Source organism: Aspergillus uvarum, assembly GCF_003184745.1.
Source record: "Aspergillus uvarum CBS 121591 unplaced genomic scaffold BO82scaffold_40, whole genome shotgun sequence".
NCBI lineage: Eukaryota > Fungi > Ascomycota > Eurotiomycetes > Eurotiales > Aspergillaceae > Aspergillus > Aspergillus uvarum.
This window is the reverse complement of record NW_020291337.1, coordinates 97,512-114,398: the sequence shown is the minus strand read 5'-3', so window position 1 is coordinate 114,398 and position 16,887 is coordinate 97,512. Positions and strand designations below refer to the sequence as shown.

The 16,887-nt window shown below is 54.1% G+C and overlaps 6 protein-coding genes across 6 annotated transcripts; 3 read left to right on the top strand and 3 right to left on the bottom strand.

Annotated features, from left to right (window-relative positions):
* Window positions 1-2,931: 2,931 nt before the first annotated feature.
* Window positions 2,932-4,356, top strand: BO82DRAFT_287397 (putative cyclin-like protein (Clg1); the record flags this gene model as incomplete). The annotated part of the gene is made up of 1 exon (XM_025631578.1): window positions 2,932-4,356. One exon carries the CDS (start codon window positions 2,932-2,934, stop codon window positions 4,354-4,356), a length of 1,425 nt encoding a protein of 474 aa, XP_025490231.1.
* Window positions 4,357-6,053: 1,697 nt separating this feature from the next.
* On the bottom strand, window positions 6,054-8,345 carry BO82DRAFT_355827 (phospholipid:diacylglycerol acyltransferase). The gene is made up of 2 exons (XM_025635558.1): window positions 7,799-8,345; window positions 6,054-7,672 (listed from the first exon to the last, which is right to left on the bottom strand). The coding sequence occupies exons 1-2, from the start codon at window positions 8,171-8,173 to the stop codon at window positions 6,233-6,235; spliced, it is 1,815 nt and encodes a 604-aa protein (XP_025490230.1). The 5' UTR covers window positions 8,174-8,345; the 3' UTR covers window positions 6,054-6,232.
* Window positions 8,346-8,693: 348 nt separating this feature from the next.
* BO82DRAFT_241187 (peptide alpha-N-acetyltransferase MAK3) lies at window positions 8,694-9,418 on the top strand (the record flags this gene model as incomplete). Its single annotated transcript, XM_025630788.1, has 2 exons — window positions 8,694-9,107; window positions 9,215-9,418. Coding segments are annotated over 2 exons (618 nt in total), but the record flags the coding sequence as incomplete, so codon positions are not given.
* Window positions 9,419-10,001: 583 nt separating this feature from the next.
* Window positions 10,002-12,757, bottom strand: BO82DRAFT_119750 (uncharacterized protein). The gene has a single exon (XM_025629871.1). It carries the CDS (start codon window positions 12,642-12,644, stop codon window positions 10,284-10,286), a length of 2,361 nt encoding a protein of 786 aa, XP_025490228.1. The 5' UTR covers window positions 12,645-12,757; the 3' UTR covers window positions 10,002-10,283.
* A 21-nt stretch (window positions 12,758-12,778) lies between these two features.
* On the bottom strand, window positions 12,779-14,957 carry BO82DRAFT_355826 (uncharacterized protein). Its single transcript, XM_025635557.1, has 2 exons — window positions 13,574-14,957; window positions 12,779-13,485 (listed from the first exon to the last, which is right to left on the bottom strand). The coding sequence occupies exons 1-2, from the start codon at window positions 14,639-14,641 to the stop codon at window positions 13,096-13,098; spliced, it is 1,458 nt and encodes a 485-aa protein (XP_025490227.1). The 5' UTR covers window positions 14,642-14,957; the 3' UTR covers window positions 12,779-13,095.
* Window positions 14,958-15,272: 315 nt separating this feature from the next.
* Window positions 15,273-16,649, top strand: BO82DRAFT_393369 (uncharacterized protein). Its single transcript, XM_025638670.1, has 2 exons — window positions 15,273-15,523; window positions 15,603-16,649. Exons 1-2 carry the CDS (start codon window positions 15,347-15,349, stop codon window positions 16,464-16,466), a joined length of 1,041 nt encoding a protein of 346 aa, XP_025490226.1. The 5' UTR covers window positions 15,273-15,346; the 3' UTR covers window positions 16,467-16,649.
* The last annotated feature ends 238 nt before the right edge of the window (window positions 16,650-16,887 follow it).

The following is a 16,887-nucleotide window of genomic DNA, read 5'->3' as shown; positions in this document are numbered from 1 at the left end:
GCCGCTAAGCGCCCTGAAAGTAGTAATAAATGGGTCATTGCGGTGACCAACCCCAAGTGCCGATGCCTTCTGGGTTGGCCGTTCGAGCCTGCCTCTCGAACCCCTAGAGTGACCACTAAACTGGTACTCAGTGTAATTGACCCGACTGACTGACTGACTGACTAAACTCAACATCCATCCAACTAACTAACCCCGACTAAAACTGAACCGTTTGGCTCCCCCGAGACTGCCCACCGCCAACCGCTGGAGCTTGGAAGGGGTGGTTGTGCAGTTTGACCGGTCTGGTCGTGCAGCTTATTATTGGATAGCACTGCCGGTCAGTCAGGCGGGCGGCAGGCAGGCAAGTGAACTAAATTTACTGTACAATTACTCGTACTTCACTCTTACTGCTATGACCACGGGACCTCGGAGTATCATTCCCAGCTTGGGGGTGGGTGGTGGTGGTGGTGGTGGTGGTGGTGGCAGGTCAAAGATCAATTTAATAGTAACAGTGGTTAACAACAGTAACCCTACCTCGACCTCGACATTGGTCCCAATGCGGGTGTCGGCGAGAGGTAGGTCATATTTCCTTAAATTAAAAACGGTTAACCAGAGGATCACACACCTCCTCATCTCACCCTCCTCCTCATCATCATTAATTCATACTAGACAGGAAAAGGCCCTTACCCTCGTTCCAGTCTTTTGTCGGTGCCGACGGTCGAAAGAGGGCCCCTACCCATGGATACGGGTATTCTCTTACTATTCTAGCCTCTGTCTTAGCCTGCCTAGTGAACTCCAGTGTTACGGTGAAGAGAGGAAAAAAGGAATTTTTTCCCTTTCTTTATCATTCATTCCCATTCATTCTGACTAACCTTTTCTTTTCTTTCCTCTTGCAAAGGTCCATTCCCTTCCCCCCCCTTAAAACACCAACAGACCAACCAACCAGAACAACGATGGGGGTTTGATGGAGCACGAACGGGACATCGTCAACTTTCCGACTTAGATTATTCCTGGCTTTAGTCTCCTAGTCTCCTCCATCATAGCCATTGAAAATTCTGAAAACTCTAAACGATCATCCCATGTGAAGCATTAGTTAAGTGAGTTAAGTTAGTTAAGTTAGTTTAATGGAGATGATTCGAGTCCCATCTGCTCGGATGCTGCGGCTGGTCTCTTATTAATTTTTTGACTTTTATGGGGGTGTGTTTCTCTCTGTCTACTCCGTAATAGTGTCTACGTACTAAGTTTGGAGACGGGGGATTTCTGGCGGGCGATGATGCAGCAGCGGCTGCTGTTAATGAGGAAGGGCCATTGTTAAGGATTCCGAACCCCTACGGAGAATCCCTACGGAATTTTCAGGGGCAGGATGTGGTACCGGTTGGTCATGTATGGATTCTGGATGGCCCTCCATCACTGTTGGTTTCATTAATTGAAGTCATGTCTTTGGATTGGAGTAAGGAATCCAATTGAATCATTTTGGAGACTTTGAACAACTATCGTCAGGCTTGATTTAGCTGCTGCTGCCTGAGGGGACAATTTGAGCAGAGAACGACTGTGCAGTAGAAATACCACTTATCTAATACAATGGGCAAAGATGATTGACTGAACCACCGGCCAAATCCCCACCAGAGGCGGAATCACATTGGCTTACGTTTCCCTTACCATACCAAGCCCCCTTCTGCCTCCCTTTCCCGTTTCACTCACCTTTACCCACTGTCTGTGAGAGGAAAGGGTAACTAATTTGATCAACTGAATGAGAAAAATAAATAGGGAAAAAATATTCCAGAGAAAAAAAAAGAAAGAGGTTAGTCAGTCAGTACAAGGCCAGTTGAGCCGGGGATCGTCACTTTCTCAGTGACTTTTTTTCCACCCTCCCAGACTCGCCGTGCCCCCCAAAGGACGAGCGCCGCCGCCGCCTCTGACACCTCTTGACCACTACGAACTAAAGAGCCTAGCCAGCCTAGTCCCAGTCAATTGCTTTCTTTGCTCCTCGCTTTTCTCGCTCGTTCTCCGCTGCTGCTTTTTTATTTTTTTACTACGTCTGTCTGTAGTCGCGCGCTCTCTCTCTCTCTCTCTCTCTCTTTGCTCTCCTCTTCTACTTCCCCCCATCCCTCCTCCCCTCTCCTTCAACTCTTCTCCTCATCCCTCCTCCTTTCTCCTTTCTCTTCTTTTTACATCATCCAACCTATATTCTCCTCTTCCCTCCCTCCTCTTTTTGTCCACTTTGCGAAACTCTCCATCTTCTCCTACCTCATATCTCAACGAGCTTTTTACTAAGTATCGTTGTCACCGTGGACTGGGACTACTCCCTTTGACGCGAGAACTGGTGTTTGTCGTTTACATTTTCTTTTCGAAAAAGCGCAAAAACACTTTAAAAAGATCTCCACCGTCCCCTTCCCCATCCGCACCCCCTAACACATCCCTTCACCCCATCGGTTATTCGTTCTACTCGTTCGGCTACAAAAAAAAACACAATCAATTAGCGATCGACTAGCTCATCTGTCTTCTTGACTTGCTCGTGCCTGATCAATTGTCCGCGCCGCCATCCCCCTTCTGAGAGTCGCACGCCTTCACAACGATTACAAACTCGTGCGGTAGCAAGCCTCAGAGCAATTGCGCGAATCAATCTAGTCACGACCGTCTCACTACTTGATCGCCCCGTGTTGTGAAGACTGCCATACTTCTCATGTCATTCAACTAAGCAACACTTCTACAACAAAAACAGAGCCGCGGCTCGCCGAGCAACCGCTCCCCTTCTTCTCCCCCACCAAGAATCAGGTCGTGGCAGACGTGTAGACGGTTCGTATCTTGAGTTCCTCTCGGTCTTGATTGTTTGTTGCTCATTGGGTTTCTCTGCTTGCCGTCGGAGCCAACATGCTAACACAGCGCCTGGATACAGCATCCCAGTCTACCTTCCTCCTGAATTGGTGTCAACCTCTTCCTTCTCACTTCGTCATGCCATCCTTTTACGCCCCTAGCCTGCAGGGCCTTCCTCCGACACCGCCTCACATCGTAAGTGGTGGCCGCATGGAGCACGAGCAACCTTTCTACGTCCTGGGTCCCTCCGCTGCATTCCCGCCTCGGTACTCTCAGAACGGCTGCGAGTTCATCGAGCAGTATTCTCAGGCCAGTTGCTATCCCAAGTCGGTTGTCAACATGAACGCTCAATCCCGCGTTGGAGCACGCAACGGCCGCGAGATGACTGCCGCCCACTCCGCGATGAACCAGCCCATGTACGGCGCCATGGCCACCGCCAATGTTCTACCGCCGCTCCGCAACAACGTTCAGCTCCCCCCGATGGACAACGGCATCGCGTCCCAGTACCGTCGCCAGGACATGATGGTGCAAGAGCAACCGCGCAAGGAGGAAAAGGCTACTGGAGGCGTTGCGGCGCACTTGGACTATGAGATGGACCAGATGTCCGACTACGTGGCTGAAATGGCCCAGGGATTGTATGCTTTGTACATCACCAAGATCAACCTAGCAGATATTGACTTAGCGCGAAGCGTCTACCCAGGATCATCGGTCACCCCCCAGTTCCGAAAATACGTTTACCAGATCTTGTCGTCGACTCGGCTCCCGAGCTCGACCATTCTCTTGGGTCTCTACTACCTCGCGAGTCGGATGCGCATGCTCTCCTCGGCCAAGGTGTTCCACTCTGGAAGTGGCCAGGTCTACCGGATGCTCACTGTTGCTCTCCTTCTGGGAAGCAAGTTTTTGGATGATAACACCTTCCAGAATAAGTCGTGGGCCGAGGTTAGCAACATTTCGGTTAGCGAGTTGAACTCGATGGAGTTGGAGTGGCTCTTCGCTTTCGAGTGGAAGATCCACGAGCGCATCCACGACAAGCAGGATGGCTTTGCTACATGGCTCAAGCACTGGGAGAACTGGCGTGCCAAGACGGTCGCCCGTGCTCAGGAGTCTCGCCATGCTCTGGCACCCATCGACACGAACGTTCCCCGGCCCCATCGCGTCTCGAAGCCGCTGCTCTCCCCCGAAGGTCCCATCCCTCCGCAGTATCAGCGCAGTTCTACCTTCGAAAATTCGTGGCTCAACCCCACCGCCTCTGAATACTCGCCCCCTTCCGCGCCGCACAGCGGCCCCAACACGCCGGACTACTTTGCTGTTGGGCCCTGGGCGTACACTAACCCCCCTCCGCCGTACACGCGTACCTGGGTGCCCACTCCACAGCAGTACATCCCTACAGCGCCTCCGTCACAGCCGCCGTCGTACCATCACACTCCGGCCTACGCTCTGCCTTTCGCGCAGAGTGTGTGGACTGGCCATGGCTCGTCGTGTGGCTGTCTCTATTGCATCAAGCCTGCGGAGCACTACATGTGCGCCAATCCCTTTGGCTCGATGCAACCGATTGTCGCTTAGTGGTGCCACGACTCTCACCCGTGAAGCGTTCTGGCGCTGGGGAAAAAGTTATCTTTTTTATTAATCCGACTATCCTCGACATCGTCTTTTCACTAGACCATCTTGTTCGCATCGTCCAAAATTTTCGCTAATGATACCGTGTTCTATTCGTGTTCCTTGCATGACTACCCGTTTTCCTCGAGTCGGTTTCGATTATGTTTTCCCTGAAAAGTACCCGCCGTCAAACTTCCTGGCTTTGCCTCAAAAGCAAAAATCGAAAAACAGTGTCCACTTCGGGGGATGATCGCATCCATTTTCATCTCTGCCCGTTGCTTCTTGTGACATGACTCTTCCTTTTGTTTCACTCGACAATTCTCTATCCTTTAAAACGGCCTCGTTTTGATTTAAATCATTCACTGGGCTGATTTTATTCCACCTCACTGCTCCCGGGATTCTCTTGGATGGAAATCCCCGGAGTCAGGAGTCACGACAATTATGAATGTTTATTTTCCGCCTTTGCACGAGTTTTTTTTTGCCTCGTTTTCGCCTTCGCGTCTCCTTGATCTTTACCTATCTTCTTCGGATTTGGGCATCTTATCTGGCAATGTTCCTCATAGATTGTTCTTCTTTTTTATTTGACCCTGGCTGAGTTAGGATACTGGCACTTTGTTCTTTTTGTCCATTTTCTGCTTGACTCCTGGGGATGTTAATACCTTGTCTTCGTTCGGTTCTATTTTCGACTTTTCTTGCATTGTTCTGCTCTGGTCGAACAGATTTTACGAGTCATTTGTTCCTTCCACGACCGGAGTCAGGCATTTCAAGCCACTGTGGCGCGTTTTCGGCTGCAAGGTTTGACTGCTCTTGGTTGTACATTATACCATGTTTATTTTCTCTTCCTTTTCTTCCATGACCTTTCTACATTGAATGTCCACCATCACCCTTCATCTCGCATCGAGGGGAGTTGAGAAAAAAAAAAGTGATACTCTCCCCCTTCACGCCCTTGTTTCTTTTCTTTCTCTTTTTTTTTTCTTGCCTACGGTGATCCCGCCGGCTTATGTGTCTTTCTCACCTTTCATTTCGTCCTTGACTGTAAGTTAGATTAACTACTTTCATACCAACCATCCGAAATCTGGGAAATGGAAACATACTACGAATTTCCGGATTTACAAAAAAAAACCTGGAAATATCATCACAAGAACCTTTTTCTCTCTTTACCGTAAATACTCTAGTAGTTACTTGGTCAGTTTCAGCATCCTCTGACAACACTCGGTCATCTAAGGGACATGCTGGCACGTGACGTTGCTTAAGACAAAGCCTTCTTGATTAGGTAATTAAGCCCTAGGGACGCTCCGTAGCCGTCTCGTGCGAAGGCTAGTTACAGTGATCGGTTCGGATGAAGAAGGCATATGAAGCCTAGACTGCATGGAGTCTAGACTGGAAGGGTCAGAGAGAGGGTAAGGCGCTTTACAGCACGACCCAGCCTCCTTTCGCTCTTTAAGTACAGGGCGAATGACAAGGGATCTACATGAACATTTCAGGACGTGAGAGGCGGAGAAGTTGGTGTATTGTTATAGTCTAGTTTAACAGGATAAGGTTCTTGTTCCTCTCTTCATGGGCGTCAGTCATTTGTGCAACGTCTTATTTTCATTCATCATCGAAGATTTGAACTCGTTCGGCGTATTCCCGGATGTTGGAGACGTAGGTCTCTTCGATGCGATCGCCTTGGCCGGCGGCTACGCGGAGGACGAGGTCGTTGAGGGAGGCGCGGCCGAGGATGTCGACGTGGTCTCCTGTTTTTGTTTGTTTGTTATTTGGAGTGTTTTGTTTGAGGGAGGGGGATGGATTGGTGGTTTTGGGGAAGGTGCCGGGGGGCCAGAGGAGGGTGAGGGTCGGGGATTCAAATAGGAAGGAAGATAAGGAAGGACGCACCCGTGTTTGGCCCACCCCTGGGCGAGAACCGATCCGGCTCATGGGGCATCTCAAAGACCTTGATCTTTACCCCGGCCGGGTTGTACCGCTTGATGTGCCAGCCCTTGGCGCACATGTACCCAGTACTCAGCAGGTTGACGGTGCCGTCGCCTTCGCCCATGTGGACGCCGTGGTCGACGCCGTCGTTGTTGGTGACGGTAGTGTCGATGCTGACGTTGAGGTTGACGAGGGGGTCGCGCTCCTCCTGGTAGAAGTAGCTGCGCTCGGTGGGCTTGCCGACCCCGTAGAAGCAGTAGATCTTCATGTCCGGGGCGAGCGGGAGGCGAGCCTCGAGCGGGTTTAGCCAGGTGCGCGGGTTGTGCTCGTTGGCCTCGACCTCGCGCGCCGTGTGGGCGACGCCGTGCGAGTAGCTGGCCAGCACCTGGTGGCGGTACCAGTCCTCGCCTTCGTCGAGGAGGTAGTTTAGGCTCTCGGTGATGGTCATGTTCTTAACGATGCGGCTGGTGCCGCTCTCGCGGAAGTTGAGCAGGTTGCCGTAGGTGAGGTTCTGGTGCGGCCGGTCGTCGGGCGCCCAGGTCGCGTTGCCCCAGACGGCCTCGCCGCCCTTGGGCAGCATGCTGGAGATGCCGGGCATGGCGCGGAAGATCTCGGCGCGCTCCTCCTTGGACAGGAACTTCTCCAGCCCGTAGACGGCGAAGGCGTTCAGCTGGGCGGTGTCGCGCATCTCGCCGGACAGAACGGCCGTGAGGCCCTTGACCGCCCCGAGCATGCAGCCGCTGATGTTGATCCAGTTGGCGACGTGCCGGTTGACCCAGTCCGAGCCGCCTTGGCCGTGCTCGGGGTTCTCGACCCACTTGAAGAAGTAGAGCACGACCTGGGAGCCCATGCTGTGGGAGGCGAGAGTGACCTTCTCGCCCTTGACCTGCACGGCCGTCTCGATGTACGACTTCAGGCGGCTGAAGTACTGGTCCCGGACCTCCATGTTCGGGTACGAGAGCCGCCAGTCGTAGGCCGCCGTAAACGCATTGGTGGGGTCGTAGCCGATGGTCGCCAGGTTCTCGAGGATCTTGTTCCAGATCCAGTAGCCCGTGATGAAGAAATCGGTCGCGTCGAAGCCCTGCGCCGCGCGCAGTTTGATCCCCGGGGGGTCCAGCCCGGTGTCCTTGTCCAGCATAATATGGTTCTTCCACCCCGGTTTGTCGAGCACCAGCGCCCGCATCATGCTCCAACTGCCCCAGAGTCTCTTGCGGAAGTACTGCCGGGACCCGGGTTCGGTGCCCCAACTCTCCAGGCCGGTGGAGATCACCCCGGGGATCATCACCATCGGGTGTTTCGCCTGGAAACCTTGCGCCTGCAGGTGTAGTCCGACGGAGAATGGGTCGTAGTTGACTGTGTCGCGCTCATGTTGCTATATAGATAGTCCCACAGCGGTCAGCAATCTTCTAAGTGGTGTTCTCTGCCTGCACACAGCAGGGTTGCATTGTCTGCCCGCGCACATATTCTCCGACGGGCGCCGACAGGGAAGAAAACGTACGGTGAATTCTCGTGCATCGTTCAAGAACCCATGCGGCATCACCTCCATCAGGGAATCGATGTTGAAGTCCATTAAACTGTCTAAACTGATGACATCCTGCTGGTTGGCGAAGAGCACGGCGACCAGGACTCCGAAAAGACCGCCCAGCGCGAAGATCAACCCATTGCGACGTTTACTGCGCGGCTTGTGGATGAAGGACTCGGATCGTTTGGATTGGGAGGGACGGGCAGCTGCGGGCGAATCGGTATCAGATTTGGACTTGGTGGAATTGTCGCGGGAGGAGGAATCGGAGGAAGGCCGCACCTCGTGGTTGTGGTTGTGGTTGTGGTTGGGCTCCTCTTCCACCTCTTCCTTGCCCACACGACGCCGGAGCATCACCGCCGAAATACAAGGTCAGAAAAAGCTCCGTGCAAGAGCAATGGCATAGATAGGGTAGTAGCAACCAGGTAGCCGAATCGAACCCTAGGAGAGACCGACGCAAAGAAAAAGAAATAGCGAGACAGAAAAGAAAAGGAGAAAAAAAGGAGCCGCGGCCAAAAGACAAACAACGGGGGGGTTGGATGGAAAAAGGTTGAAAATCACATGTTGGGGGACGGAGAAGGAGAGGAAAGAAAGAAACGGAGCGGCAATCGGACGTCATCCCGAATTGAACTTCTTTTCTCTTTCTCTCTCTCTCCTCTCACCATCTCCCGATTGTACGTGTAACTTGTGTCTGTCTGTCTACAAATCTCACCATCCCACGTCTCTGTTCCTGATTTGATTCGCATTCCTACCCTCCAATGCCATTTCCTCCACCGCTCCGATGAACCCGAATCCCACCCCCGCATTGTCTTCAACCGCCACAACAGCACCAGCACCAGCAGCACCGGCACCACCGGCACCACCACCACCAACAACAACAACAACAAATACCCACCCTCCTCTCCGCTACGTCCGCTACGATGGCGCCCGCGAAGATGAATATGTCCCGGCCATGCGCCAACTAATCTCGAAAGACCTCTCCGAGCCCTACAGCATCTACGTCTACCGCTACTTCCTCTACCAATGGGGGGATCTATGCTTCATGGCCATGGACGATTCACCCCCGTCTTCCTCCCCCGCACCCGAAACCACAGCACCCCCCTCCTCATCATTACCGCAGCAGCGCATGGTCGGCGTCGTCGTCTCGAAACTCGAACCGCACCGCGGCGGGCCTCTGCGCGGATACATCGCCATGCTCGCCGTAAAGGAGGAGTACCGCGGCCGGGGCATCGCCACCAAGCTCGCGCGGATGGCGATTGATGCGATGATCGAGCGGGATGCGGACGAGGTGTGTCCAACCCAGTCCTGCCCTTGACCCCCTCCCCCGCCCCTTCAGGCTCAAGCGCAAGCTTCAACTTAAAACATAAGCTCGAAACTAATACCGCAACTAAACAGATCGTCCTCGAAACCGAAATCACCAACACGGCCGCCATCAAACTCTACGAACGGCTGGGCTTCCTGCGCAGCAAGCGGCTCCATCGGTACTATCTCAATGGGAACTCGGCCTATCGGCTCGTGCTATATCTCAAGGAAGGCGTGGGGTCGATGCGCACGACGCTCGATCCTTATGGGGGTCCGGCTCCGGCGCAGGCTCCGGCGCCGCCGTATCCCCTCCCTTTGCCCGGCGGTGGTGACTCGCAACGAGCGGCAGGAGCAACGGAGATGACGGGGGCGCTTGCGGCGCCGGAACCGGCTTTGCTGCATGAAATTGGCAGTGGGGGGTGGTAGGTAAATGGCCAGGGTGGCCAGGGTGGCCAGGTACCAGGGCGAAGAAGCTACAAATGACAGATTTCAAAGGAGAGCCCTCCCCCCAAAGACGATTTGCTCACTCCCATGTTTATCCTTTCCATCGATGACCGAGCTGGATGTATTGGACTACAGCTGTTCCTATACACTCATACCGACTGCACTCTCCCTTTACCTAGATGACCTACTAATGATTATGTGTATGCATGTGATGAGAATGATCAACGTTTCTGCTTAGAACTTGGTGATGTTGGGGGAATGGGTGGTCTGGCATCGTGCTGCAGATCATGAATTGCATTTGGCGGGAACCACTTTGTTATAGATTCAGGATAGCATTACAAACTTTTGTTTTCTTGGTCAAGAATGCACATTCACGGATTCTCCAGTGTTGGTGTCTTTATCTTCCGCTCTATATCTATAGTAGAACATCTATATACAATTATGGTTCAATATACATATATATACAGGGTCGCCAGGGGCCAAGAGGTGGGTGGGTGGATGGGGAGGGGGGGGTGAGTGACGAGTTGAGAGAAGAATGCGACAGAAGGATAGGCACTCGTAGGGGTGGGAGGAGATTCCGAGAGATGCAGTTGGAAAGAAAAAGCCAGCCTTGTGTACCTTCGAGATCCGACGAGGCTTACCGGCTAGCTCATGATCATGGCCAATGTATAAGGCCTAGCAGGGGACCAGGGCCGCAAAATCAGGTAGCGGGAATCATTCATCGCCGCCGCCACCGCTGCTGCTGCTTCTTTTTCTTCTCGTCCTTGCGGTCGTGCGGGAGTAGTTTGACCTGGATGATGTTGTCGCGCATCCATTCAAGGGTCAGAGCCCCCTCGCGAGCTAATGCTTTCTCGCGGGCCAATTCCTTCCATTCGAGATCCACAATGGTCGCAGCGTCGAGCATCGCCCGAAAGGATACCTGGGGCTTGTAGAACCGTGCTACGTCCATATCGCGAGCAAGGATCGCCTCGCTGACATTCAGCTGGTTGTCCCGCTCCTTGGGATCAACCTGAATGCACAGGTACTTCACCGGGTCTGCGGAATAATCAGCCGGCAACCCTTTCAGCTTATAAAATCTTCCGGCGACGGTTGGCCGGGGCGTCCCCAGATCGATTCCGAGGATGAGCCGCGCCGCGACGGCCCGGCGGAAGGTTGTCTCCGGGCCAGCTTCGTGCAGCAGGGATTCATAGACCCGCTCGGCGATGCGTGAAGCTGCATGCCCTCTCATGCAGGCATACCGCCATATGACACGGCAAATGTTGTAGTATCCGCCGTGCCATGCGTGCAGGAAAAGTCGCGTCCAGCCGGCAATGGTGAGTTCTCGCGCCGGATCCTCCATGGTCTGGTACATGTATTGCAGGGCCTGGAGAATGTTGCCCTTGTTGCATGTGCCCACGAGAAGAAGAAAAGTGTAAGGCTCAATACGTAAACCATTCTGCCTGCAGAATTGGAACAACTGATCTCTCGCCTTCAGATGATTCACTCGCATGACGGCGCACATCATCTGGTTGACCATGCTCGGGCTCCACATCGTGCTGTCCCAGTCCCGGGCTATCTTTTCCAGAAAAGAGTTCATGTCGCCGCCGTCATGGAGGTGCTCCACCAGTAGGTCGTGTAACACCGCGCGCAACGCTGTCCGCTGCAGCGTGGTCTCCTGCAGCATCCCTCGCTGCCGTAGACTGTTCACTACTGCCATCTTCTTGGTCGGAGAAACAAAGCAGTCAGCATAAGCAAGCCAAGTCTCGACATCTGCGCGGATGCCCAGATTTTCCATACCATGCAAGAGGTTCCTGAACCGCTTCAGGTTCTGCTCCAGGGCCGTCGACTTGAGCATCATGTTGAAGGTTTCCACGGTTGCAACATGTTTTGCGGAGTGGAAAATCTGGTGTGCAATCCAAAACTGCTTGCGTTCCAACAAGAATGACAGGGCCTGATTCAACGACGCTGTTGATATCAGTTCGTTGTGGGCGCTTTTCAGGAAAAGCGTCTCGAGAGCATCGGCCACATCCGCGCCGTGCTTCCCGGGCTGCTCCTTGGAGTTGGGCCAAGAGGTGACAAGATCCTCCACATGGTGCGTGAAGTCCCGCACAGTAGCGAGGAGCTCTCCCTGGCGGATAATCTGATCCACAGTGAACTCCGTGGGATCCTTGGGCATATCCCACGTGCCGCGAACCAAGGGTATGTCTTTGTGTATCCGTCGGTCAACCCGAGGGTAAATGGGAACCACCGGTTTACGCATGTCGACAACCGGATCATATTCATCCTGTAGGGTCCCGATCTCCAGCAGTTCTTTCTTGACTTCCTCCACCGCCGCCGGCCGACCCTCCAGAATCACCCGGCGACACACCCCGACGCTCTCCGAGAGCGGCTTAACATGCACCCTGCACCCGTGATACACATGGCGATAGAAAATGTTCTCGCCTCTCGACACCAGGCCGGCGAATTCTGCGATTGTCTCCTCCCTGAGATATAGCTCCAGCTGGTTGGACTTCAACGGAGCAGTTGCCGGGATGGTCCGATTCATCCTGAGCATCCTCTCGAAAACCGCAGCCTGGTCTTTCCACCGTCCCTCTATTGTTTTCTGTTGGTTTTTGCGCGTATTGTCGAGTTCGGATTGTCGGTGTTGTAGTTTCTTTTTATCGCGGGGTGATATCGAAGACAGCGCGGCGAGACTTCTTACCCGCGGTGGCGTCCATCTCGAAGTGTTTTCGGACGTCAGTTGAGGGAGGGGCGACCCCCGTGAAGCTTGAGGCTTTGCTGCAGACGTTGTGTCATCCTTGTCCAAGCCACGTCTTCCGACGGCAATGGAAGAAGAGGTTATTTGTCTAGACGAATAATTCCCGGTCGAGGACTGCGGGGAGAGTCGGGGGACATTAGATCCACGTTTGCTAGGGCGGTGATATTGTCTTGATGAATTGAGAGAAGGATTTCTTGTCAAGGATGACCTCCGATGCGCGGGCAGAGACGTAAACCAGGATGGGTAAAGAAAGAGGAGTGGCTCATCGGGGGCAGTCGCGACGTGGTCCAGGACAGCAGATAACCTGCGCCTCGTGAGATACGGCCGACTGCGTGAGAGCATTGACGAGAGCCCGTAGGGACTGACCCTAGGCAAGAAACAAGGCCAGGGGGTGAGGGTAGAAGGAATTGAGGGAGTTGTTCTTGAAGATTGCAGGTGGAATAATAGAGGCAAGGCAAGTTCAAAGCTCCGGTGGTCACTCCGCTGCGGAACCTAGAAAATGTTTTTCCCGGCCAAGGCGGTCAGTGAACAGCCCGAGGTTTTGTACCCGTCGCCGCCAGCACTCCGCTTTCACTCTAACAAAGGAGATGTAGAGTGCACTATATGAGAAGGACAAGTACACGCTCTTCACTTAGATGAACAATTTCCCAAGAAATAAGATTAGGAAATAAAGGTGCTGACACAGGAAAAAGAAACACAAACTGCGCCATGACACCAAGCTAATTCAAGATCATGAAACCCCAACAATGAAAAAATAAAGCACCACGCTACCCATGCAATAACAAGCAAGCCGCTATGAAGTATACTGGTAAATATGGCCCTCACGCCCGACTTCAGCAGCTTGGGGGATTCCTTTGATTTCACCCCCGTCATCCATAGGACGGAATGAGACTTTGCCGGAGTACCTCGACAACAAACTGCTCCTCTTCGGGGCTGGAGTCAGGTCCAGCATACCCGCGTCCAGGTGCCGGTTATCGGCATGCAGCACCTCAGGCCCCGTGAGATGACGCCGGGCCACATCGGCAGCTTTCTGAAGGTGATCGCGTTTGCGCTGGAGCTCCGCTGCCTCCTTCCCACTCGCTTCAGAGCTACTCTGAGACAACTCCTCGACGACATCGGATAAGCGGGTGAAGTACTGCCACCGAGAAGCCTGGAAGACAAACATAGACATGATCTCCGGAATCTGTCATCAGATTGAAATCAGTACATGTGCCTGACGGGCCAAATCAAGAGCAAAGTAGTTCAGAGAAAGAGGGAAAAAACAAGCTTACCTTTCCATCCAAATAAAAGAGCTCGTCCCCACCCTCCTGCAGGAACTGCTCCAGAGCGTCCATCTTCTCCCGATCGACTCTGGCCACTCGCAACGCATGCATCAAGGCCGGGATATTGGCGATCTCCTCCACCGGCACCTCCTCCTCTACCTTCGTAGCCGCTCGACTGAGATACCCGGACGTGGCGCGCGACAGGCCACCCGTGCTCGACGCCCTCGTCTTCGCCTTCCCCGAGTGGATCGTGAAATAATCCTCGTTAAGCATGTGCGCCACTTCCAGACCCGACCGACCCTGACGACTGCGCTCCGACATGCGCTTCACTCGGAGTCGGACCCATCGGCGCCGGCGCACGTACGAATGATACCAGGGATGCGACCCGTGCCAGGCCGACGAGCCAAACGAGAACGAGTACTGCCACCCCTGGTCATCCACATCCCCGGACATGTCCACGTACCAGGTCTTCCAGACCCATTCCCAGCTGGGGTCCGGGAGCTGCGCTTTCGTGATGTCGACGGCGCTGTCCCGACCGTCGGGGGTCGTCCAGGCCGCCGGGTCAAAGTTGAGCAGCGAGCTGTGCGAGTAGAGGGGGATGCCGAAGAAGAACCAACCCCGCTGGCTCTCGTACAGGATGTCCAGCTCGGTGCCTGGCTTCAGCCCCGCCAGCTTGGGGTGGCTGTGGCCGTCATGTTCGTGATCCCGAGCAGCGCCCTGGTCGACGTCCGACGAGTCGACATTGAGACGGTCCTCCGGAGAGCTCTGCGACGAGGGGCCCGCCGTCAAACGACTCTCCCCTGCCAGTGTGTCCGTTCTCGTCTCGGTTGTGAACAGGTCCCGTCCTTCGGACAGTCGGCGGTCGGAGTTGTCCTCATCATCGGTGAGACCTAGACGGTCCGGCTGCCATTTGGCATACTTGCGCTTGGCGAGCTCGCTTCGTATAGATGCGCGGGTGAACTTCCTCGAGATATTTCGGGAGAGATCTGCTGCGGTGTGCGATTGCGCCAGCGCATCGTTCGACGGACGACGGGGAGCGGTCTTGTCGACCAGACTGATCTTGATATTGCTTTCCATTGTTTGGTGTTTCTTCGAAGTGTGCTAGCTCAGGTAATCACGGTCCAGCAGTGATCTCATCGCAGCAGCAAGACTAGTCGTACCTGAACTGAAATAAAGAAAAGGCAAGTGTTGTAGGTGGAGCTGAAGTTTACTGTGCGCAGCAGCAGGGGTGATCGGCAGTCGAACCCTCTCTCCCTAGGACCGAATTAATTAAGGATAAGGATGAAGGAATAATAAAGTTGATATGATCACATAAGGCCAGGGGGGAACCCAAGAGTGAATTGCAGGATGATCGGCCACCACATCACGGAGAGATAGGAGTAGTTCATGCGTGGTAGTTAGTGTTTTAAGTGAAACCCCAAGCCAAGTTCCTCAGTTCCTCACTTGATCGATGACATCGTTGTGGGGGCCGCCGATCGGCACTAGAGAATTGCGGTGGCTGCCTGGTCGACGCCTGAGGCGCGAGTGTCCCTGTCTCTATGCCTAAGGCACTAACGTCCTCTCTGCACGGGGGGTACGGAGACTGTAACGCTCTATCTACCGCGGGTGTATCTCCGAACAAGACCTCCGGATAAAACAAACAATCAATTAAACTCCAACCCCAAAGCCAGCCCCTCCTCACTCAACGGCCACTCCCCCTCCCACCGAATTACCATCCAACCTCCACCCCCCACCCCCCTCAAATCCATATCAAAACACCAACAGCCCCCCCCAAAACAGAACATGAGCGACTCGCACCACCGCAAAATCGAACTCCAATCCGCCGCCGACCTCACCTACCTCTACGGCAACACCGTCGCGCTCTCCCGCCAAAAGCTCGACCTCCACCTACCTCCCTCCGCCAACCCCAGCGATGGCCCGGATCCGATGCGCGAACGTGTCCGCGAATTAGTTGACGAGGTAAAGGCCGCCCCGGAAACAACAAAAAGACCGAAAAAACAACGACTCCCCCCAAAGCTAACCCCCTCTCCCCGAACAGTATATCCTCCGTACCTTCACCAGCGCCTCCTACTCCATCACAATCAACGGGCTCGATTCCTCCTCCAAAGAATTCCCCTTCCCCGCCTCGTTCACCGCCCCCACCGAGCAGGTCGAGTATGAGGCGTACGACGCGAAGCTCGCGTCGCGGGTGTCTTCGCTGTACGCGCAGCTGGAGTCGTTGACGACGACGGTGGCGCAATTGCGGCGCGACGCGCCGGGGAGGGCGGCCCGGGCGTATGCGGAGCAGTTGAGGAGGGTGATGGAGGAGGAGGAGGAGGAAGAGGAGGATAAAGATGCGGAAGTCGAAGAGGGGGAGGATGGAGAACAGGAGAAGAAGGATGGTGGCATGAATGTTGCTGTCGGTGAAGAAGAGGAGGATAATGAGTTGAAGGAGGAGAGTGGGGGGGCGAGCCAGGATAGAGCAGGGGAGGACCGAGAGATGACGGGCACAGAGACGGGAACAGCGACGGCAGCAGCGTCGAGAACCAATGGTGAAGGACGTGATACGGAGATGGTCGATGCACCTGGAGGCGCTGAGGTTGGTGCCGTGGATGGGTCGGCAACACCACCACCACCACCACCACCACCACCAAAGACAAGAAGGTCGGCTCGATTGGCGCGGCGCGCAAAGTTGCAGGTTCCCCTGGGCTCGAAACATGAGGCGGAGCGCTGGCGCAGTGGCGATATGGCGGAAGTCTACGAGGATGCCTTGCGCACTTTGCTTCGACTGCAGGGTGAAGCTCTGGCCGGGCAGGCCGCTACACCGGACGTTGAGGGTGCAGACGGGAATGCTCTGGCTTCGACTGTGGGGAAGGCCGAACGCGCTGGTCGGGCGGTCGAGGTTGTGGAAAAGAAGAAGTGAGGGGTTGTCTTGTTGCCCCTGTCTCCTGCTCTCTGCTTTCTTTCGTTTTCATTTTGGATTTCATTGAGTTTTCATTATCGTTACTGGAATGGCGTCGGTAGCCTAGGTAGGCTTGGGATGATACCAAATTGATTTATGGTGCATTTTGTTGACTAGTGATTAGTCAAGAATAGTTGGATTTGCAGTCTGGTTCAAATGGACTACTTGTATCATCTGTCGTATAATTGTTGAGAATTGTTGTATGCAAACAAAATCTACGTAACTCTATTCCAACCTCCGTGTAGCACTTTTATCGTCCACGCTGCAGTACTCCCCACCTGCACTCCGAGTTATATAAATGCACTCAAACACGCTCAGACAGTGGTTGAGATCTAAGCCCAAGGGACGACAAGAACTGTACTAGAATGGCAAATTGACAGGG

Excerpts from the sequence above, each read along its gene's own strand:
- BO82DRAFT_393369 (XM_025638670.1), top strand. The coding sequence starts at position 15,347 with ATGAGCGACTCGCACCACCGCAAAATCGAACTCCAATCCGCCGCCGAC. Across the intron at positions 15,524-15,602 it reads TCCGCGAATTAGTTGACGAG|TATATCCTCCGTACCTTCAC; the intron begins GTAAAGGCCGCC and ends CTCCCCGAACAG.
- BO82DRAFT_355827 (XM_025635558.1), bottom strand. The coding sequence starts at position 8,173 with ATGCTCCGGCGTCGTGTGGGCAAGGAAGAGGTGGAAGAGGAGCCCAAC. Across the intron at positions 7,673-7,798 it reads ACGATGCACGAGAATTCACC|CAACATGAGCGCGACACAGT; the intron begins GTACGTTTTCTT and ends CTATCTATATAG.
- BO82DRAFT_355826 (XM_025635557.1), bottom strand. The coding sequence starts at position 14,641 with ATGGAAAGCAATATCAAGATCAGTCTGGTCGACAAGACCGCTCCCCGT. Across the intron at positions 13,486-13,573 it reads TCTTTTATTTGGATGGAAAG|ATTCCGGAGATCATGTCTAT; the intron begins GTAAGCTTGTTT and ends ATCTGATGACAG.
- BO82DRAFT_119750 (XM_025629871.1), bottom strand. The coding sequence starts at position 12,644 with ATGCTCTCACGCAGTCGGCCGTATCTCACGAGGCGCAGGTTATCTGCT.